Here is a 19,769-nt window from a genome sequence, read left to right on the forward strand (position 1 = left end):
GCCAGCTGTTGGATTGACTGACCGGGGTTGTTGTAGAGTCAACGGTAACACTTATAGTAGCCACATCGCATTGCCCAGACAACGGTTTCCCCCCGCAGAGCGCATGCTTGGTCGCCACGGCCGTTATGTCAACTTAGCTCAGCATTGCGTAAGCACTGCAGAGATCTGAAAATTTTCAGAAATTTGAAATTATTTACAAGATAAAAGGGGAATTCTTAAAGAAGCTTGACATTGCGTGCTCTCAGGTTTTAGCAAGACGCGCCACGGTATATTCTCAAGAGCGATAAATACACTATACCCAAGAAACTGAAACAGGTCAATTTCCCTGGTATAACCTTCCGATCATGGCGAAAGGTAAGAAGCAAATAACTCCCTCAAAGAGGGTAGCGCAGGGCCCAAAAATAGTGCTGCGGCCGGTATCGTCCCCGCAGCGCCAGAACAACAGACAATTCAGCATTGTGTCGGATTCGTCAGATTCTGACTCCAGCGACGATAGCGACGACAGCGAGAGCGAATCAGACGACCAATCGGCAGCGTACTCTGCACGACAGCAAGTGAACGAGATCATTTCGAGCAGTTCCGACAGCGAGAACGACTCGGACGATTCGGATAGTGAGAACGACTCGAGCTCGTCGTCGGACGACGACAACGTGGACTTTGTTCAGCTCACAAAGGAGAAAGCCCGTGCCATGAAGGCTGCCAAGAAACGCAGCAGCTCCCGCAAGACAGGCAAGAAGGCGCAAAAACAGATAGTTGAGGAGGTGGAGGAGCTTGACGATGAGCTCGTGGACCAGGTTCTGGAGGATGAAGAGCGCAAGTTCAACGGTTTGGATTCTGCTGGATCAGAAGTCGAGCTCGATGCCGGCCAGGCAGATTACAGCAGCATGATTGGCGAGGAGGATCTAGGTGAGGAGGTGGATATCGGCACGTTCCACGACGCCACGATCATCGACGAGACGGTCAGTTTGGACGTTCCGAAGTTCAACGACCAAGAGATCAATTCCGACGCAGATTACGAGTTTGACAACGAGGAGCTGATCCAGGCGTTGCAGAACGACAACGACGACTTGGAGCTGCTTGCATTTGAGAACAGCGATGACGACTACGATTTCTTGCTTCCTGAAGACGACCCGTACTTCAAAGAGGACAACTATCTGTTGAAGGAGGAAACAAATGCGATTTTGAACGACTCGAACGACGTGAACGACTATTCTTCGCCCGCAGTCACGCCGCGGTCGTCTATCGTTGATGAAAGCGCAGTCACTGACGATGGTGACGAGGAAAAACATGTGCGGATCAAGGAAATGAAGCCGGAAAAGGTCAAGTATCTTCCTGCCCCCAAGGACAGCGAGGACGAAGATGAGGATGAAGACGAAGATGAAGACGAAGACAGTGATTCCAACATCTCTGGACTGGACGATATCTTCTCGACGGACTACACTTTTGCAAACAAGCGCGGCGACCATGTTGTGCCGATGAACGCGATCGTTTCTGACGAGGACGACAGCGACGTGGAAAACCAGCTGGTGCAGTACTTTTTCACGTCGGGCAGCGAGGAGTCCGACAACGACGCCGAGCACGCATCGGGCAACGAGGAGGACATCAAGGAGCAGGACGGCGACGAGACCGACGAGGACACTTCGCTGCCGGCAAGACCGACCCGGAAAATTGGTAGCAAGCGGGCCAAGGAGGTTCTTTCTTCCTCCAAGAACAACTTCAGAGCGCCTTTTCTTGGCACATTTGCGCTGTCCAAGGCGCGGAAGCCGTTTGGCATCATCGACGGGATTTCCACGAGGTTTCTGCACCCCGGCCAGGACAACCGCACGTCTGTGGTGAAGGGCACGCGGATGACCTTTGGTCATCGCCAGCGGCAGCGGACCACTGCTCTTCCTGCTGCTCCGCCGATCGCATTGGACGAGCTGCTGAATATTAGCGAATTCGAGGACGAGGAGCAGGAACAGACCACGTCGGTTGACTGGGACCTGTTCCACGAGAGACGGGTTCCGCTGAGTGCGTTCAGAAATAAAGGCGTGGTCAACAGCACTTACTATCCACCCCACACGGACGCGACGCGCAAGTACAGTTTTGGGGACCACCGGCGCAAAAAAGTGCGTGCTGCGGTTGCTGCTCTGGAGAAGAAGAAACGCAAGCCGCGCGGGTCGATTGGTGGCAGCGAGGTGATGATTCCTGCTGCGACAGCGAAGTCGCTGCGCAAGGCGTCGAAGTTGCACCGTAAGGCCAAGGCCCGCAGACAGAGCATGGCAGAGGCCCAGGCAGAAGGACTGCGTCCCACAAAAGGCGGGCTGTTCAGCGAGGAGATCCTCAACGACGTGGAGGAGCTTCTGGTGGACATTGGCACGAACGACGATCTAAGCTTTCTGTTCGGAAGCTAAAGAGCATTTATATATGGCTAAGCATTTATAAAGGATGGATATTCTAGGTTACAATCCTATACAAGCTATTTTGCGCTTTCCTCAGGAGTCATGAAGTTGGTGAGCTTGGCGCTGAGGTCGAGCTGCTGCTTCACGCAGGAAGCCAGGTACTCGACAAGCGAGGCATCGTCAATGTGGTTCTGGAGCATGATTTGCATCTGTGCAGGGTCGATGGAGCTGGGCTGTGTGTTGAGCGACTCCAGCAAACTTTTTCCAACGTTCTGGTCACCCTGGATCTCACCGGCCGTGACCTTGTCCACGTAGGCTTTGAGGGTGTCGAGCAAGGAAGAAACGTCGGACACAGAAGCGAGAATCTGTTTGAGCTCGTCGTGGCCGGTCAAGTCGACGGTTCTGGAGTCAGACTTGACTCCCTTATTAAGATATTTCAGCGTGTTGAGCTCGGAGTTTGAGTACGCGATCTCGTTGGGAACCGGGGTGAACGCGTAGGAGCCGATCTTGTCGATTCCCAGCTGGTTGACCAGACTCGAGCCGGAAGGAAGCCCAACGGGAGAAGAGATGTATGTTTTCAGGATTGGAGAAATGATGTCTCCGTTGTCATCTTTGGATTGCAATGTCAGGTGGATTGGTTGGTGCGGGAAACACGAGCTTTTGGAGTAGAATTCCTGGAACAGACCTGTGAACGAATCCAGCACCGGGTTGGTGGAAAACCATCCCACGATCAACAATTCAGGGTTTACTCTTCTGAGCAACTGGTACGTTGAAATATGGTAGCTTTCCTCAATGGTGAGCTGGTCGGCCTCTTCTTTGTGCGGGACAATGAAACATTCCTTGATCTCGAGCTCAGATCCGTCATCTGAACGGGTTCCCAAAAGGGTACCGATGGTTCTGCTTTGCGTTAGGTTCTCTTCGTTGTCCATGTAAACGGCGTCGATCAACTGCATCAGGGCCGGAGCCTGTATCACGACCTTGACTGGTCCAACAGGGGCCGAGCTCACAGGCGTGGCCACGTTCGGCTTCACGATGTGCAAAATAGGAGAAGACATGTTGAGAAACTTGACTTTTGTGGAAAAATTTGTACAAAATTTAAAGGTAGGGTAGTTTTCTGCATAATAAGGAGAAAATATTTTTGAAATATTTTTTTAGTATGGATTATACCACAAAGAGGAGCTACAAGAAGATCGACATCGAGCCGTACTACATTGGATCGGCCAACGCAACGGTTTCCGGGGACGGACTCGTGCTGGCGACCGCGGTGCTCGAAGATGTCGTCGTGGTGAATAGAGAAACAGACGAGGTTGTTCATCAGATACAAGGAGACGGAGACGTTGTGACCGCTTTGCAGCTGACTCCGGACGGAAACGAGCTGGCGATAGTATCCCAATCGCAGCAGTTGCGGATCTTTGATCTGCAGCAGAGCAAGTTTGTGAAAACGTTCAAACTGCCCGCTGCTTCGTACATTTCCAGCGTTGATCCCACTTCTTCGCTGTTTGCATTTGGTCTCACGGACGGTAGTGTTATTGTTTGGGATATTGAGGGTTCGTTCATCACACACAACTTTAAAGGCCATCCGTCGACGGTTTCGGCGTTGCGGTTCTTCGGTAGACTCGACTCCAAGGACTGGAAGCTGGCCAGTGGAGACATCATGGGAACGGTCAAGGTTTGGGACCTGGTGAAACGCAAATGTTTGCACACAATGAAAGAACACTCGGCGACGGTGCGAGGTGTCGCATTCAACGAGACAGGCGACTATTTCATCACCAGTGGAAGAGATAACGTCGTGATAATGTATAGTACAAAGTCGTGGAAAGAGGTGAAGACGGTGCCCGTTTCGCAGTCTGTGGAGGCTTGTGGGTTTTTCGAGGTTGACGGCAAGGAATTGGTGTACACTGCGGGCCAGTATGGGATCATGAAGGTCTGGGACATGGACCTGGAGAAATTGGTTGCAACCACAAAGGTCCCGTTGGAAACCACTGAGGAACTCAATGTGATGGATGTCTTGCTGCTAGACCAAGGCCTGGACTCGGTGCTGCTGGTTTTCTCCGACCAGACGATCGTCGAAGTGGACCTCGAGCTCCAGAACGGTGTCTTCCCTTCGGTGCGTGTCATGGCAGGTAACCACGGAACAATTGCCGACATGAGATATGTTGGACCGAATTTCGACAAGCTGGCATTGGCTACCAACTCTCCAGCGCTGAGAATTGTCGATCTTTCCCAGAAACCGCTGGACGTGGTGCTGTGCGAGGGCCACACTGACTTGCTGAACGCTCTGGATTGCACCACCGACGGTCTTTGGGTGGCCACCGGAGCCAAGGACAACACCGCGAGACTTTGGCGGTATGACGATGTTGCAGGGTTCGTTTGTCAGGCTGTTTTCGAAGGCCACATCTCGTCGGTCACCGCTGTGGGGCTACCTAGAACGCCTGTTAACGAGTACCCACGGTTTTTGATCACCGCTTCGGAGGACCTCACCATCAAGAAGTGGACGGTTCCAAAACCAGCTGACGAGGTTGTGCACGTGAAAAATTCGGACTACACCAGAAAAGCGCACGACAAGATGATCCACTCGATCGATATCAGTCCAAACAACGACCTGCTGGCGACCGCGAGCCACGACAAGAACGCCAAGATCTGGGACCTCCAGGCGGGCGAGACGGTTGGTGTGTTGAAGGGCCACAAAAGACCCGTGTACGACATCACGTTCTGCGCGTACGACCGGCTTGTGGTGACCGGGTCTGGCGACCAGATGGCCAAGGTGTGGTCGTTGGACGACCTGACGTGTGTCAAGACGTTCCAGGGCCAGGCGAACGCGATCCAAAGAGTCTCGTTTCTGGCCAAGAACCAGTTTGTGGTTGGGGCCGGTGCGGACGGGCTGATCAAGGTGTGGGAGGTGTCGAGCGGCACGTGTGTGCAGACGCTGGACAACCACGACAACCGGATCTGGGCGCTGTGCTTGAAGAACGACGGAAACGAGTTTGTGTCTGCGGACGCGGACGGGGCGATCACCGTGTGGCAGGACAACACCGAGGAGGTGCAGGAGCTGGAGGCCGAGAACCGCAAGCTTAGAGTGGAGCAGGAGCAGTCGCTGGAGAACTATATCAGCGACAAGGACTGGGTGAATGCATTCAAGCTTGCTCTGAAGCTCAACCACCCAATGCGGCTGTACAAGGTGTTGCAAGCGAGTATTGCGCAGGGCGACGAGGGCTCGTGCATTGGGTCGCGTGCGATCGAGGCGACGATCCCAGAGCTGGCGGACGACGAGGTGGTTTTGCTGTTCAAGCGCGTGCGCGACTGGAACACCAACGCACGCCATTTCGAGGTGGCCCAGAAACTGATCAAGGCCATTCTGCAAAACTACCCGGTGGACAAACTGTACGAGATCCCCGGTCTGATGGGGCTTGTGGACGGCATCTTGCCCTACAGCGAGCGCAACTACACGCGTGTGGACGACCTGGTTGAACAGAGCTTCATTCTGGACTACGTGGTGCAGAAGATGGACGAGGTGGTGTAAATAGATAGTTGAAAAAAATATAAAAATATTTCACCAGAAAATGTCAACCGTGACGACGTCGCCGCAGCGCGAGTTTTGGGACGGCACCATCAACGTCAAGCACTGCAACTGGCGGTACAGTCTGGCGGACGTGCGGGACCGCACGCCCACGCGGCGCAGTGGTTCGGAGCTCAAACGGGTCAGTTTCGACGACGAGTGCCAGAAACGAGCAAAAGGCATCATCTATCTGTTTAAATGCTGTCGACAGCTGCGACTGTCGCGGTCGGTGGCCATCACGGCGTCGTATTACTTCCACCGGTTCTACATGCGGCGTGACATGCTGAGCCACCATTATTTCGAGGTGGCCGCAACAAGTCTGTTTATTGCGTGCAAAGCTGACGAGTGTCGGCGCAGATTGGCCGAGGTGGTCAAGGTATGCGCCAAGGCCGCAATGCCCAACAGCCAGGACCCCATCGACGAGAACTCCAAGATTTTTTGGCGCTGGAAAGACCTCATGATCAAACTGGAGGAGATGTTGCTGGAGACTCTGTGTTTCGAGGTGACGCCTGCCAACCCGTACCGGGTGACGCTGAAAGCACTGCGGCTTGAGGAGGACATCCCGCGCGAGTCTGAGTGGCTGCGAAAGTCCAAAGACCTGTTCATCCATTGCACAAACACGTTCGAACTCACGTCGCGGGTGCCGTTGATGCTGCTGCACGAGACGAACGTGATTTCTGTGCTGGGGGTGGTTTTGAGCTGCGCGCGCGACGGCACACGGGTGCCGGGCGAGTTTTTCGCGGAGCTGGACACCGACAAGGACCAGGTGTGGGCGTGCTACGAGGACCTTGTTGCGCTGAGCAGGCCGCTTGCCACGCTGGACACGCCGTTCCAGGTGCTGCCGCACCTGCCCAAACTCACACACGAGCAGTTTGTGCGGCTGGTGGGCGATGCGGCACCCCCCACCGACCAGGCGCTAGAAAAAAACCCAGCTCCAGAAAAAAAAGGATAACTCCCTTATAACGCTTCCTTTTGCAAATGAGCGCCAGTGCCAGATTGAACATCGTAAGTGGCCCCCAGTTGTCCACATTCTAACCGTCCAGCTTACCGCGGAGGAGATCCGCCAGAAAAAGTTCCTCAAAAGAGGACTCCAGCTCAGTATCCTTGTTGTGGGCCAGACAGGTACCGGCAAGAGCACGTTTGTCAACACGCTGTGCAACGAAGATATCATCACCACGAACCGGCCTGCCCCCGCCGACATGTCCATCGAGAGCCATTCGGCCAAGATCTACGAGGGGGGTACCAGAATCGACCTGGACGTGATCATGGCGCCTGGGTTTGGCGACTTTATCGACAACAGAGACTCCACCCGGTGTTTGACCGATTATATTGAATCGCAGTTTGAGAAGGTGCTCAACGACGAGTGCAAGATCCAGAGAACGCCAAAGGCCACCGACACGAGAATCCACGCGGCCATCTACTTCATCAGACCAACAGGCAAGGGATTGCGTGAGTTGGACGTTTACTGTATGAGAGAGCTTGGAAAACGGTGCAATGTGATTCCTGTGATTTCCAAAGCCGATTTGCTCACCGACGAGGAGCTGGCTTTGAACAGAGGTCTGATCTTGAGAGATCTGGCCAGAAACAAGATCAACACTTATGATTTCAGCAACTGTTTCTCCGACATTGACGACGACGAGGAGTCGACAAGCGTGCAGGACCTGATCCCGTTCGCTATTGTGTCCGGAACAGACAGAGCCATTATTGACCAGGTCGAGTACAAGGTCCGGAAACTGCCGCACGGCGTGGTTAGAGTGGACGACCCGCTGCACAGCGACTACATTGTGCTGAGAACGTGTCTTTTGGGAGCCTGTTTGCAGGACCTGAAAGACACCACACACGGCATGTTTTACGAAAAGTACCGTACCGAGAAGCTGTCCAAGAATCCGCCAGCCACGGGCTACCTCAAGCCGAGCTCCAGAGCCTCCAAGCCTACTAGTTCTGGCTCGTTGCTCGACCGGCTCAGAAACAACATGGGTTCCAGACAATCGAGTGTCCTGTCTGCAGACAGACTCACCATCAGTGAAGGTATAGTTAACTAGTAGAAATTGATTCTTTTTACAAAGCACAAAGCGAACGTGTTGTAACTAGATACAATCTAGGCCTCTTCCTCGACCACGTTGGCTGTATGGAGCCGGGAATGGAAAAAGTCGTCAAATGACTCCACGTCTTTCCACTCCTCGAACCAAACCTTGTCGACGAGCTTTTCTGTAGGCATTCCCTTGACAGGGAACAGGGCGGTGAGCAGGAACAGCACGGACGACGAGGCGGCGTAGCCGGTGAAGAAACTGAGGTAATACACTTTGGTGGCTCCGTCCGGCACCTTATGAGTTTCTGTGGCACCCACAAATCCCACAATGTTGGGAGCAATACCGCAAATGTATGCCACGAGTGCTCTCCAGTTGAATCCGGCGGTGTAATAGTAGACGCTCGAGCTGTTTGCGGTGTAGAGGTCTTCCAATATAATAAATCCTTTTCTGATGATGTAATAGTCACAAAAGTACACTCCGGCAATGGAGGACAGGAACACGGCGTACGCACTCAAATACGTGGTGAACATGTTGCTCGAGGACAGCAGGTTCCATGGACAGATGGCGTAGCCAATAATGGCACAGATGAATCCTCCGCGTCTGATGTTGATGTATTTTGGTAGCAAGGCAGTCATGTCAGTACCGGCCGACAATGAGTTTGCAGAGATGTTTGTACCCAATTGAGCAATGGCGAATCCGAACGATATCAAGAACACTCCTCCTCTGGCTCCACGGCTGTAGTTGTCCAGGAACCGGCCAAGCACCTCCAATGGGTCCCAGTAAGTTTCGCCGTACAAAATGGTACTTGCTGAGGAGACGAGAATACCAATCAGCGAGGTGATGGAGAATCCGAGCGGGATGGTGAGGAGCTGCGACCATATGGCCGAGTTTGGTTTGTGCGACATTCTGGAGAAGTCTGGGGCGTTGACAATGAGCGTAGCAAAGTTGGCGAGCGAGTTCATCATACTGTTGACAAAGGCCCAGCCAAAAGCAGAGCCGGACAACGAGCTGCCCTGGTGGATGACGGGTCCGCCGCCGTCTGCCTTGACCAGCGTCCAGATCAGGAACGCAATGCCCGCGATCGGACACGCAATGGCCTTGATGGTGAACAAATGGCGCACGGTATGTGGTCTCATGTAGATGGCCGGTAGCTGGAAGAGCCAGAACAGGAAAAACGAGAGCATTTGGAACGAGCTGGTGTTTCCCGACAGATGGTTAGGGATTCTTGTTTCGAGGTCGTTGCCAAAGATGGACCGAAGCATCAGAGCCACACACTGGCCTCCCAGCACGGACTGCACGCCGAACCAAATACAGGCCATGACGACTCTGTTAATAACAGGCCACAACGAGCCCCAGATTCCCCAGGACGACCTGGTAGCAACGGGGAACGAAACATGGTTGTATGCACCGTACCGGGCAGCAAGAGTGACGAAACAGCCGCAGAAAGAGTAGCCGAGCCAGACGGTGATCCAGGTGGCCCACCAACTTAGACCGGCCTGCACTCCGGTAGCGGCTATTTGCCAAGTGTTGATGTTGAACGAGTCGGCGATCCAGAACGTGACAAAGTTCCACCACTTCCAGGTGCGTCTCTTTTCCTCGATTGGTTTGAGGTCGTAGTTGTACAAGAACAGCTGGGAAAGCGTAAAGTTCTGAGTTCCGTCCAGCTCGAGCCATTTGAAGAATTTTTTCAGCTTGCCCACGGCGCCGGTCTGGTCCTCGACCGAGCCTGCGCTCTGGGACTCGTTGTCCAACGAAATCTGCTTGAGTTCTTCCTCTTTCTTGGACATTGTGGTTTGCAAAGATCTTCAGGGCAACCGAGCCGTCTTATATTGGCTGCATGTTTTTTCTTTTATCAGCAATCTCTACACATATTGCTCGACTCGCTATCGCTGCTACCAAAGTTGGCAGGAAAACTCTGCACAGATAAGCAGCAATCTGCAGTAATGCCGCATGTACGGAATTTGCCGCCGGCTCTGCGAGCTAAAATTCCTGGCATCAGCGAGTGCACGGGTGTTTCTGTCCACCACAAAGAAAAAATCAACCAGCTCGCCTCCAACTGTCGAACCCCTGAATGAGCCAAGAATCAGAATCCGTAACCTCGTCCGTGTCGGTTTACATCCCGATCCTGTACGTGGCGGTGCTGCTCACCACACTGGTGCTGTTTTCGATCGCCCATCGCCGCAAAAAACTCGACAAGCTCGTGTCCATGAGACCCATCTTCGCCGAAAACTACCAAAAAGAGATGTATTTACAGCTGAAAAACGCGACCGAGCCGAAAGTCAACGACAAGGTGCTCAAGGCGGCGCTGATTCGCCGGGGCGCGGAGGCCATCCGTCGCATGATCAAACTCAAGGAGATCCAGCAGTACGTCAAGGTGTTGTACCAAAAGGGCTCGATCGGAGACGACGTGTACGAGAGCTTCAACTTGCAAAGCAAATTGCAAGAGCTGGAGCTCAATGAGTTGGCCGCCGAAGCAGAATCGTACAAAAAAGGCTGGGCCCAAACGTTCTTCCCTGTTTGTCAAGAAGTCACCATCAACGAGGCCCTCAGAAGACGGCTCAACTCGCTGGACCCGATCAAAGAAACCCTCAAACACCAATTGGTGCAAACATAAGTACTCTACAACGCCAATTCTATGCTAGTGACATGCTATTAATTTCTGCCTAGTTTTTTCTTCTGTTTTTCTTGCTCACCACTTTGGTGAAAGCCATGTCGAAATCGTCCTCCTGGCCGCGGATACTGGCGGCAAGCGCCTCCGCCCAGCTGAAGTGCAGGCCCTGGGTCTTTGCCAGACGCTCCACTTCCGCCTTGCGCTTGAGAAACTCGCTTGCAAACCGTCTGCCGTCCATGGTGGCAGAGTTGGAGTAGATGGTATCGGCAATGATTTCTTGTGATTCGCTTCCAGTGGGGAACTGGATGATTATAGACAGGATGTCCTCCTTGTTGATGCCCTTGTGCAAGTTGTTGAGCTGTGTGCGGCACCACACCAGGAACTCTCTGGACGGCGAGTTATTGGAAGGTGCTGGTTGGGGCTTTGGTGAGGCCACCGTGCTACCCACCACGGCTTTTTTCGCCGCCACTGGAGCAGAAACAGACCGCAACACAGTCGGCGTGATCGCCGCTGGTCTCGCAACCTTCGCCCCCGCCACAGGAACGCTTGTCTTGACTGGCTTCTTCGCACTCACAGTGGTCCATCCGTTGCCCGCAGTGGCCTGTGCAAACGAAACGGCAGCAGGCTTGGCCTTCGACGCGGCCGCAGCAGCCTTCATCTTGGCGGCCTCCTCGTTGCGGATCTCCTCAAATGACTTCACCGGGGCGTTTGGTTGCACGGCTCCGGTGCCCCAGACGACCGTGGACGGCAGTCCGGCGGCGGCCTTGGATTCTTGTTTCGCCGCAGGCTGTTTCGCAGCGGCCGCAGCTTTCTCGGCAGCAGCCTGACGCTCCTGCTCCCGCTGCAGCTCGATCTCCTCGGCCTGGATCTCCTCCAAAGTCTTGGAAGGCTTGGCAGGCGTGGCAGCGGCCCATGGGGCCCACACGGTCGGCGACTGCGGCTTGGTCTTCTCTGGCTCGGGAGCGGTCTCTGGAGGCGGCAATCCCTCCGACTTGACCGTCTGCAAGGGCTCCACAGCAGCAACCGGCTCTGGAGACACGACGGTCGACGTGGAAGCAACGGCCGGCTCCTCCAGCTCTGTGCTTACCGGAACGGCCTCAGCTGCTGGCACCGGCTCTTCAACTGGCTTTTCAACCGGCTCCGGCTGCTGTGACTGCTGGTACATCGGATACGTTGGCACAACAGGGGCCGCTGGCTGAACAGCAACAGGAGCAAGAGGAACACCAAACGGCATCACATACTCGCCGATCGACTGGATGAACTCCGCCAGCGTCACAAACGAGGCCTGGTCATGACGACGGATACGTAGACTGTAATCAAAGTATCTGAGAGAGTACCATTGCTGCATCAGGGACGAATCAAAAGGACCTTGCTCGTTGTTGGAAGCGTCCAAATAATACCATCTGATCTGCGACGGATCGACCTTGACGGGCGCGGACGGGAGCTGTTGGGCTTGTTTCTGGATCAACAGTTGGTGCAGAAAACTCTGTGTGTTCCATTGGTTATCGTCGACCCTCAAATTGGCCATCTGAGCCTCTAGAGGAGCAGCCGGCGTAGTTTGGGGTCTTTGGCCATCCAATAGGCCGTAGCTCAACAAGGAGAACGGCTCCTGGCCAGGGGTGGACGCAGCAGACGCCAACACACCCGGATTCAATATGCCATTGATATTATAGGTGTGCTCTGGTTTTTCTTGTGGATCGCCCGAATTCGGGTTGTTCCTACAAACATGTTAGACATTGGTTCATCACTACTAAAGAGGGTAAACACTTACCAATTTCCGTATACCGAATGCGACATTTCGACTGTTAAGTTATTGGTTATGGATGCTTTTGACGTGAATATAACGTACCGTCTCCATAAATAATCGAAAAATTTTTCCGTCTGGATTTTTTTCTGGATGCACTAGCAAGCACACGACAGGACCCCCAAGAATTCGACTTGGTGGCAGGGTCTGTCTTCAGCAGCAGCCGTGTTCAATCTACTCAAATGCCAAACTTCTTCTCCATCTCCGAATGGAAGTCCATTGGCTGTTTTCCTGAATCTGATTCTGTTAGTAAAACATGAAGGTTTTGTAAACTTACCTGTGTAGATATCTTCCCAGTCGATGGTTGTTTCTCTGTTGAGAAGAATATCTGTGTGCAAATCCGAAGGGCCTCCCAAAACAGCCGGCTTGAATTGAGAGTCTTGCACCAATTTTAGCTCCATTTCCCTTTTGATTGGGTCAGCAGCTCCAAATATACGTCTATAAGTTTCCAATTGGTGGTGTCTCTGTGTGGCTTCCCAATTGCTGATTCTGCCTTCCAGAGGATGTCTATTGTTGATTTTCGACGACACCGAAAGTGGACCTTCGCCGGATCTTAGAGTGTCGTGGAGGCCAGGGGCAGAGGGCGCGGAATCGCCGTACGCGGTCACATTGACGGCGGCTTTGTACGAATCGTCGGGTATGAGTTTAAGTTGCGATGACTGGGCGGTTAGTTTTGGCGCGTTTCCCGTTGTAATACTCACCATTTAAGAAATAGTCAATGTGTTTTGTTGTAGTGATATTTAATTCTTTTTTGCCACTTGAGAATTTCCAGGGACGACCGACGCAAAGACAAACACTTTTGTTCTCCTGGGAAAAAAGATTTTTCCGTATTAATTAACAAAGACATGTCTTGGGGTAAGTGACTAGACGCGACGGAACGACTAACCGGTAGACGACGAAGAGTTTGAAGTTCCGACCACTTCGGAGGCTCAAGTGACGGAGTCTTGGGAAGACCAGCTAGAGGACGACGAGCCTGTTCTCGATTCGTGGGACGTTGACTCCGAGGAGGAACGCGCAAAGGAGGCCGAGAAGAAGGCCGCTGCGGCCAAGAAGACAGTGACCAAGGCTCCAAAGGCCGTGAAGGGCGGCAAGAAGAAGACCGCCGAGAAGTCTGCTTTGGAAATTGACCTTGTGGACGAGAAGACAAGAAGGGAGATGTTGAAGGAAGCAGAGCTAAACTCGGATCTGAACAACGCCGCAGACCTGTTTGGCGGTCTGGGTGTTGCTAATGAGCACCCGCGTGCCAAGGCTCTTGCTGCGGAACAGGCCGCAAAGGCTGCTGCTCCGAAACTCGACAAGGACACTCCGCTAACTGCGCTGCCGATATTCGACGTGGAGACCAAGCAAGACTACGAGAAGTTGAGAAAGGCCGTTTCGCCTGCGCTGACGAACCTTGCCAAGAAGTCGCAGCTGCATTATTCCACCTCGCTGGCGGTCGATCTGATTAGAGATCTGTGTGGTCCAATGAGTGTGGAAAACACAAGAAAGGTGGTTAGCACTTTGAACGCCATGATTACACAGAAGGTGAAGGAGGAAAGACAGGCAAGATTGGCCAAGACAGGCGGAACTTCTACTGGAGGAGCTGGAAAGAAGAAGGTTAAAGGTCAAGTCAACATTGGATCGTCTTTTAAGAAAGATAATTACGACGATCTTTTACCAGGCGACGACGACTTTGGAGACGACGATTTTATGTAACTCCAAGCAAATAATACAATGCACTGCGTATGTGTGAAAAATTACTAATATAGCCTGGATCCCCAGAAAAAAGATAGCGATGAATTTATTCAGACAACAGAGCTATAAAGGTCTGAGGGTTGTTTCCAGACGGGCTGGTCGGTTCAGACGGTTCAATTCGACCCAGAACGGTCCTCAGGAGTCTCCCAAGGCCACAGGGTCCCGATCCGGTGCGGGGTCAGGGTTCCTCAAGACTGGGGGGATCTTTGTGTTGGGCTCGATTTTGGGTGCTGGGTACGTTTCTGTGAAAGTTGGGTCGAACGTCCCGGAATTCTTGTTCCCGCAATCGTCCACGTCCAAGCTGAACGACTTGTTGTCGCCAGAGTATGGCGATGCAGACAAGGCGATCGACGAGCTGACTGTCTTGTTGGGTCCTTCCAAGATCACCAACACAAAGATCTCTCTTGACGACCATAGTGACACGTTTTGGTCGACTCACCATGCTGAGCCAGACCAGAGACCTGTGGCTGTTGTTTATCCCGAGAGCACCGAGGAGGTCTCTGAGATCATGAAGATTTGTCACAAGAACAAGGTGCCGGTTGTTCCATTTAGTGGAGGAACCTCGTTGGAGGGACAATTTATTCCAACCAGAAGAGGAATCTGTTTGGATCTCAGCAAGATGAACAAGATCATCGAGCTCCACAAGGAGGATCTGGACGTGGTGGTCCAAGCGGCCGTTGGCTGGGAAGATCTTAGAGACCACTTAGCCGACTACAATTTGATGTTTGGACCTGATCCAGGTGTAAGTATGGAAAACTGCGTTACTAACAAACACAGCCAGGTGCGTGTATTGGAGGAATGGTGGGCACTTCGTGCTCAGGTACCAATGCTGCTAGATACGGAACTATGAAGGAGAACGTTGCTGGATTGACGGTCGTCTTGGCCGACGGAACCATCGTCAAGACCAAGAAACGGCCTAGAAAGTCTGCTGCCGGCTACAATCTGACCGGACTGTTTATCGGCAGCGAGGGAACTTTGGGCATTGTTACAGAAGCCACACTAAAATTGCACGTGAAACCACGCTTTGAAAATGTGCTTGTTGTTTCGTTCCCAACTTTGACCGACGCGGCCAACACTGTGGCGCAGCTTGTTCAGCGTGCGATTCCCGCCAACGCTATCGAGCTGCTGGACGACCGCATGATGCAGTTTGTCAATTTCTCGGGTGAAACCTCGCTCAAGTACGACGAGCTACCAACGCTCATGCTCAAGGTGGGCGGAGACTCCAAGGACTCTGCGCAAACCGTCAGCAAGACCATCAAGGAGATCGCCAAGGCGCACAACTACAAGTCGCTCAGAGTGGCCGAGTCCGAGGAGGAAAAGTTCGAGCTTTGGAACGCTAGAAAAGTGGCTCTATGGTCGTGCATTAATTATGGTAAAAAGACGATCGACGACAACATCCAGGTCTGGACCACCGATGTTGCTGTTCCGATCTCGAGACTGTGCAAGTCGTTGCAGGACACCAAGGACGACATTGACAAGGCCGGCCTGACCACGGCCATTTTGGGTCACGTTGGAGACGGCAATTACCACGCCGTGATCCTGTTCAAAAAGGACCAGTACGACCTGTGCAAAAAAGTGGTGCAACGCATGGTGGACCGTGCTTTGGAAGCAGAAGGTACCGTCACTGGAGAGCACGGTGTCGGGTATGGAAAGAGAGACTATCTTGTTGAGGAGCTTGGCGAGGACGCCATCGACCTTATGCGCAAGATCAAGCTCGCTCTGGACCCTAACCGGATCCTGAACCCTGATAAGGTGTTCAAGATCGATCCCCAGGATGTAGGCGGACACTGAGTAGAACAGTAAATACTAGATTAGAAATCCAAGGTCAACAGACCCGCAATGGCTTCGAGATGACGCGTGTCCAGCACCGCGTCCTGTTGTCGTGTGTCCACCTGTTCGTCCAGATCCACCTGGTACCGACCGTTATCGCGTCGTCTTTCTTCGAGGCGTTCCTCGTTCGACCGCACAATCGCCTCGCTCGTGAACAGCCGGATGTACTCGGCCACCAGTTCCAGTGTCTTCTGGGAGATCTTGACCTTTCTGTCTTCGAACGCGACCGTGTTGAACAGACGCGCAATGGTTTCGACGCTGATGTTTTCGTGGTTATCCATGCCAAAATATTTTGGGTTATGAATAAAAACACAGCCTGATCTGTTTCTATCCGTTTGTAGCTAGCCGGAAACTTTTCCGATCTCGACCGTCTGCCACGTCGAGAACTCGCCAGCGGGACTTCGCACCGTCACGTAAACAGACACCGTCGTGACGTGCGGGTCGGCGATCTCCATCTGTAGCGTGGCCCAGTTGGGGCCCCGGCTGCGGTGTTTGCGTGTGATGGACTCTGCACGGGAGTATTTCGTGCGGCCGCCCAATTCCCCCGTCGGGACCAGTCGTGCGTACTTCTCGGGACTCGTGTACTCGGGACACCCGCCCAGAGACACGCGTGTTTGGTCCAGATGCACTTTCTCCGGCTCCAGCACAGCAAGGGTGATCTCCGAGGGGTGTTTAGCCGGGTTGATCGCCGTCAGCTGCGAGTCGCCGTACCGCAGCTCCGGAACGTGGTCAATTGCCACAGACAGCGTTGCAAACTCGCACGACGCAGGCTCCGGGTCGGGTTCCACAAGAACAGACCGACAGCTCTTGCACCGGACAGTGGTCTTGGCACACAGCTCCTGGAACAGCGGAGCAGGCGACGTTTCTGCAAACGCCGTCCTCGCAACGTCCACCTGCGCGACTCCGCGGTTCTCCAGCATTTGCGCAAGCTCCAGCGACGAGTACTTGGCGATCAGCCGCTTGCGATGTCGTGCTTCCGTGGCATTGGAGCTCTCGTACTGTTTCTCGTAGAACGTTCGCAGGTCGTCGAACCGCAAATCGCGCGCGGACTTCTGCTGCGCCAGCACCACGTCGTGCACGGGCTGCGGCTTGGTGATTGCTCCGGAGCTAAACGACCACCGGCAGTTGGGACAATTGAACAGAAACTGTTTGTAGTCGATCTTAGACGGATCGTCGTCTTTGTAGTGGTTTTGCGACTTAACGGCCAGTTTCGACAAACACCGCGGACATTTGAAACACGAACGCTGACAATGGCGGGCCGTGGACTCGAACTGGCGCATACAGCCCGGACAGTAGCGAGATCCATGGTGGAGATCAACACATCGGTAGCACTTGACACTGGCACATTGGCCGCAGAAAAACATGTCTTCTCGCTTGTGGTGGGTTCTTCTATCGTTCAACGTAGAAGGTACCCCTGCTTCTGCCCCAACAGGCTCCAAACACGGACAAAATAAAAGGGCCATGGAAATACCCCCAACACCAAATAATCTAAATATTTCCTTGTCTTTTTTTTTCTTTAGATGAAGTGGCTTCGGATCGTTGCCCTCAGCTGGCTTGTGGCCAGTTCGGCGGCTATTTCCGTCGAGGAAAGCGTGAGTGTTCTGCGAAACGAAGAACCGGCGCTTAGGAGCCGCGTCAAGTTCCTCCAGGAATTCCACCCGCCTCCCACGGAACAAGTCCAATTGACTTTGGACGTGGATTACTACGAACAGTACGATACTTTGAAAAAACGGTATCTGGCGTCTAAGATGTCCGATAACCAGACCCAGGCGTTGTCGGATTTGCAGTATCTTGCTGACCACGACGATGTCGACGCCGTTTACACGTTGGCCCAGATCAACTTGTTTGGCAACTTCTCGCTCCCCACAAACGCAACCAATGCTCTGCATTATTACGAGAAAATGACCCAATTATCCGACAATTCCACCGCAAAGTACATGCTGGGCTTCATTTATGCCACCGGTCTGTTTGGCAAAGTGGAAATGGACCAAGGAAAAGCGTTGTTGTACTATCAGTTGGCAGCAGATCAAGGAAACGTCAAGGCCGCATTGGCTCTAGCATACAGGTACTCCACGGGACTTTCTGTGGCCATAAACACGAAACTGGCTCTGTACTATTACAACTTTGTGGCCAACGAGTGTTTCAACTACCTAAAGGAAAGTCCGATCGGAGGCCCCAACATTGACAAGTACAATTTCCGAGTGTACGATCTCCACGGTGGGCTTTACGGGTCCGGGGCCAGCGATGTGGCTTCGAGCGTGCCGTTGGATTTCCAGAAAGTCGTCGATATTGAGGAGTACGCAGATATAGGCTTCCAATCGGCCTCCTACAAAGATCAGGTCAACTCGGTGAAAAATGCATACCAGGGCAGCTACTGGAGACCGCGCGACTATGACAAGGCGTTTGAGATCGCTCACGACTGCGCATCTCAGGGAATACAGCTCAAGGTCGTCAACGAGGTGCTGGAAGGCCATGTCCACTACTACAAGTCGAACTCGCCAGCGTTGGTCCAGAGCGTTGGCCAATGCTGTGCGAATCTCGGACACATGTATCTTCGGGGAGAAGGAACGGCCAAGGACTTTGATAAAGCTCGTGTTTGGCTCGAGCGCGGCAACAAGCTCTGTCGATCGTCGGAAAACCGTGTTGATCTCGGTCTTCTTTACGAGTTGCAGGGAACTCCTGAGTACACTCAGAAAGCTTACGAGCTTTATTCGTTGGAGGCGCAGGTGTCTCCAAAGGCATTGTACCACAAGGCCATGCTTGACGCAAAGACGGACGTTCTTCTGGCCAAGAGCCAGATCCTCCGCGCTGCTGAGCGTGGAAGCATAGAGGCGATGTACCAGCTGGTCCAGTACGACGATAGAGAAGGAGGGTATCCGGACAACTATCTGGTGCGAGGATACAAAAGGTTTGTGGAGAGTGTGGAGCCTGTTGTTTGTGACCTTAGTTGGGCATTCCACCAGCTGTTGAACAGGAACTTGGAGCAGGCATTGATTGGATACGCAATGGCGGCAGAGCAAGGATTCGAAAATGCGCAGGCCTCAGCTGCGTATTTGTTGTATTCTCCCGTTGGATACCTGGAGGAGCCTCCGCGGGTTCCATACGACAGATTCCAAAGTGCACTTAACTACTACAGTCGAGCCAGTCGTCAACTCAACATGGACGCTGAGGTTTTCTTGGGTGACATTCACTACCACGGACTCAAAAAGTCGCAGGTCGGCGACGCTGAGGACGGTGACGGGTACGTTGTGGAGCCGGATTACGAGCTGGCCGCGTCATACTATGAGTCGGCCGCCAAAAAAGGTGCTCGCCAGGCCCGGTTCAACTTGGGATACATGTACGAGATGGGGATCGGGCTGGCTCAGGACTTCCATCTGGCTAAACGGTACTACGACGGAGTGTATGGGCCGGACATGAAGCCCACGATCCCTGCACAGCTGGCTCTGATCCGGTTGTGGATCAAGACGTGGTGGTACGGTGAAAAAGTGTCTGAAGAGAATATGGAGGAGGAAAAAGGACGAACATGGGACGACTGGATCCAGATGTACAAGCGACTACGCAACGAGCGGGCGCCAGACCCTGTTGAGGAGCCGCTCCACCATTGGTCGCGCAAATACGAAGGAGAAGACTACTCATTTGAGGCGTCGTTCGACATCAGCAACTCCGACATGTTGTTTCTGGCCGTGTTTGTGACGATCTTCGCGCTCGTGATGGTCAACAGATGGAGACTGCTGCGTCAACAGGGCGAAGATGGGCCCGGAGAAAACCGTAATGACGACCAGAACGCACGGTTCCGCATAATCCTGCTGTAACAAATTGAATA

At 53.2% G+C, this 19,769-nt stretch overlaps 18 protein-coding genes across 18 annotated transcripts; 9 read left to right on the forward strand and 9 right to left on the reverse strand.

Moving 5' to 3' along the window:
- Positions 1-344: 344 nt before the first annotated feature.
- OGAPHI_001165 (uncharacterized protein) lies at positions 345-2,393 on the forward strand (the record flags this gene model as incomplete). The annotated part of the gene is made up of 1 exon (XM_046201897.1): positions 345-2,393. The coding sequence occupies one exon, from the start codon at positions 345-347 to the stop codon at positions 2,391-2,393; it is 2,049 nt and encodes a 682-aa protein (XP_046064075.1).
- A 65-nt stretch (positions 2,394-2,458) lies between these two features.
- On the reverse strand, positions 2,459-3,436 carry OGAPHI_001166 (uncharacterized protein; the record flags this gene model as incomplete). The annotated part of the gene is made up of 1 exon (XM_046201898.1): positions 2,459-3,436. The coding sequence occupies one exon, from the start codon at positions 3,434-3,436 to the stop codon at positions 2,459-2,461; it is 978 nt and encodes a 325-aa protein (XP_046064076.1).
- A 101-nt stretch (positions 3,437-3,537) lies between these two features.
- OGAPHI_001167 (uncharacterized protein) lies at positions 3,538-5,901 on the forward strand (the record flags this gene model as incomplete). Its single annotated transcript, XM_046201899.1, has 1 exon — positions 3,538-5,901. One exon carries the CDS (start codon positions 3,538-3,540, stop codon positions 5,899-5,901), a length of 2,364 nt encoding a protein of 787 aa, XP_046064077.1.
- OGAPHI_001168 (uncharacterized protein) lies at positions 4,140-4,865 on the reverse strand (the record flags this gene model as incomplete). The annotated part of the gene is made up of 2 exons (XM_046201901.1): positions 4,140-4,719; positions 4,828-4,865. The coding sequence occupies 2 exons, from the start codon at positions 4,863-4,865 to the stop codon at positions 4,140-4,142; spliced, it is 618 nt and encodes a 205-aa protein (XP_046064078.1).
- A 234-nt stretch (positions 5,902-6,135) lies between the features above and the next one.
- Positions 6,136-6,889, forward strand: OGAPHI_001169 (uncharacterized protein; the record flags this gene model as incomplete). The annotated part of the gene is made up of 2 exons (XM_046201902.1): positions 6,136-6,183; positions 6,284-6,889. 2 exons carry the CDS (start codon positions 6,136-6,138, stop codon positions 6,887-6,889), a joined length of 654 nt encoding a protein of 217 aa, XP_046064079.1.
- A 26-nt stretch (positions 6,890-6,915) lies between these two features.
- Positions 6,916-9,457, forward strand: OGAPHI_001170 (uncharacterized protein; the record flags this gene model as incomplete). The annotated part of the gene is made up of 5 exons (XM_046201903.1): positions 6,916-6,942; positions 7,005-7,965; positions 8,364-8,586; positions 8,837-9,103; positions 9,187-9,457. The coding sequence occupies 5 exons, from the start codon at positions 6,916-6,918 to the stop codon at positions 9,455-9,457; spliced, it is 1,749 nt and encodes a 582-aa protein (XP_046064080.1).
- On the reverse strand, positions 6,969-7,912 carry OGAPHI_001171 (uncharacterized protein; the record flags this gene model as incomplete). Its single annotated transcript, XM_046201904.1, has 3 exons — positions 6,969-7,549; positions 7,719-7,747; positions 7,842-7,912. The coding sequence occupies 3 exons, from the start codon at positions 7,910-7,912 to the stop codon at positions 6,969-6,971; spliced, it is 681 nt and encodes a 226-aa protein (XP_046064081.1).
- Positions 8,036-9,754, reverse strand: OGAPHI_001172 (uncharacterized protein; the record flags this gene model as incomplete). The annotated part of the gene is made up of 1 exon (XM_046201905.1): positions 8,036-9,754. The coding sequence occupies one exon, from the start codon at positions 9,752-9,754 to the stop codon at positions 8,036-8,038; it is 1,719 nt and encodes a 572-aa protein (XP_046064082.1).
- A 284-nt stretch (positions 9,755-10,038) lies between these two features.
- OGAPHI_001173 (uncharacterized protein) lies at positions 10,039-10,581 on the forward strand (the record flags this gene model as incomplete). The annotated part of the gene is made up of 1 exon (XM_046201906.1): positions 10,039-10,581. The coding sequence occupies one exon, from the start codon at positions 10,039-10,041 to the stop codon at positions 10,579-10,581; it is 543 nt and encodes a 180-aa protein (XP_046064083.1).
- Positions 10,582-10,630: 49 nt separating this feature from the next.
- OGAPHI_001174 (uncharacterized protein) lies at positions 10,631-12,375 on the reverse strand (the record flags this gene model as incomplete). Its single annotated transcript, XM_046201907.1, has 2 exons — positions 10,631-12,256; positions 12,364-12,375. 2 exons carry the CDS (start codon positions 12,373-12,375, stop codon positions 10,631-10,633), a joined length of 1,638 nt encoding a protein of 545 aa, XP_046064084.1.
- OGAPHI_001175 (uncharacterized protein) lies at positions 10,836-11,405 on the forward strand (the record flags this gene model as incomplete). Its single annotated transcript, XM_046201908.1, has 1 exon — positions 10,836-11,405. One exon carries the CDS (start codon positions 10,836-10,838, stop codon positions 11,403-11,405), a length of 570 nt encoding a protein of 189 aa, XP_046064085.1.
- Positions 12,376-12,480: 105 nt separating the features above from the next.
- OGAPHI_001176 (uncharacterized protein) lies at positions 12,481-13,086 on the reverse strand (the record flags this gene model as incomplete). Its single annotated transcript, XM_046201909.1, has 1 exon — positions 12,481-13,086. The coding sequence occupies one exon, from the start codon at positions 13,084-13,086 to the stop codon at positions 12,481-12,483; it is 606 nt and encodes a 201-aa protein (XP_046064086.1).
- A 141-nt stretch (positions 13,087-13,227) lies between these two features.
- OGAPHI_001177 (uncharacterized protein) lies at positions 13,228-14,077 on the forward strand (the record flags this gene model as incomplete). Its single annotated transcript, XM_046201910.1, has 2 exons — positions 13,228-13,237; positions 13,317-14,077. 2 exons carry the CDS (start codon positions 13,228-13,230, stop codon positions 14,075-14,077), a joined length of 771 nt encoding a protein of 256 aa, XP_046064087.1.
- Positions 14,078-14,156: 79 nt separating this feature from the next.
- Positions 14,157-16,266, forward strand: OGAPHI_001178 (uncharacterized protein; the record flags this gene model as incomplete). Its single annotated transcript, XM_046201912.1, has 3 exons — positions 14,157-14,862; positions 14,937-15,892; positions 16,105-16,266. 3 exons carry the CDS (start codon positions 14,157-14,159, stop codon positions 16,264-16,266), a joined length of 1,824 nt encoding a protein of 607 aa, XP_046064088.1.
- On the reverse strand, positions 14,252-14,749 carry OGAPHI_001179 (uncharacterized protein; the record flags this gene model as incomplete). Its single annotated transcript, XM_046201913.1, has 2 exons — positions 14,252-14,515; positions 14,678-14,749. 2 exons carry the CDS (start codon positions 14,747-14,749, stop codon positions 14,252-14,254), a joined length of 336 nt encoding a protein of 111 aa, XP_046064089.1.
- On the reverse strand, positions 15,467-16,227 carry OGAPHI_001180 (uncharacterized protein; the record flags this gene model as incomplete). The annotated part of the gene is made up of 2 exons (XM_046201914.1): positions 15,467-15,903; positions 15,972-16,227. 2 exons carry the CDS (start codon positions 16,225-16,227, stop codon positions 15,467-15,469), a joined length of 693 nt encoding a protein of 230 aa, XP_046064090.1.
- Positions 16,267-16,287: 21 nt separating the features above from the next.
- Positions 16,288-17,835, reverse strand: OGAPHI_001181 (uncharacterized protein; the record flags this gene model as incomplete). The annotated part of the gene is made up of 1 exon (XM_046201915.1): positions 16,288-17,835. One exon carries the CDS (start codon positions 17,833-17,835, stop codon positions 16,288-16,290), a length of 1,548 nt encoding a protein of 515 aa, XP_046064091.1.
- OGAPHI_001182 (uncharacterized protein) lies at positions 17,467-19,758 on the forward strand (the record flags this gene model as incomplete). Its single annotated transcript, XM_046201916.1, has 1 exon — positions 17,467-19,758. The coding sequence occupies one exon, from the start codon at positions 17,467-17,469 to the stop codon at positions 19,756-19,758; it is 2,292 nt and encodes a 763-aa protein (XP_046064092.1).
- Positions 19,759-19,769: the final 11 nt, after the last annotated feature.

Source organism: Ogataea philodendri (assembly GCF_020536065.1).
Source record: "Ogataea philodendri strain CBS6075 chromosome Unknown scaffold4, whole genome shotgun sequence".
NCBI classification, from domain to species: domain Eukaryota; kingdom Fungi; phylum Ascomycota; class Pichiomycetes; order Pichiales; family Pichiaceae; genus Ogataea; species Ogataea philodendri.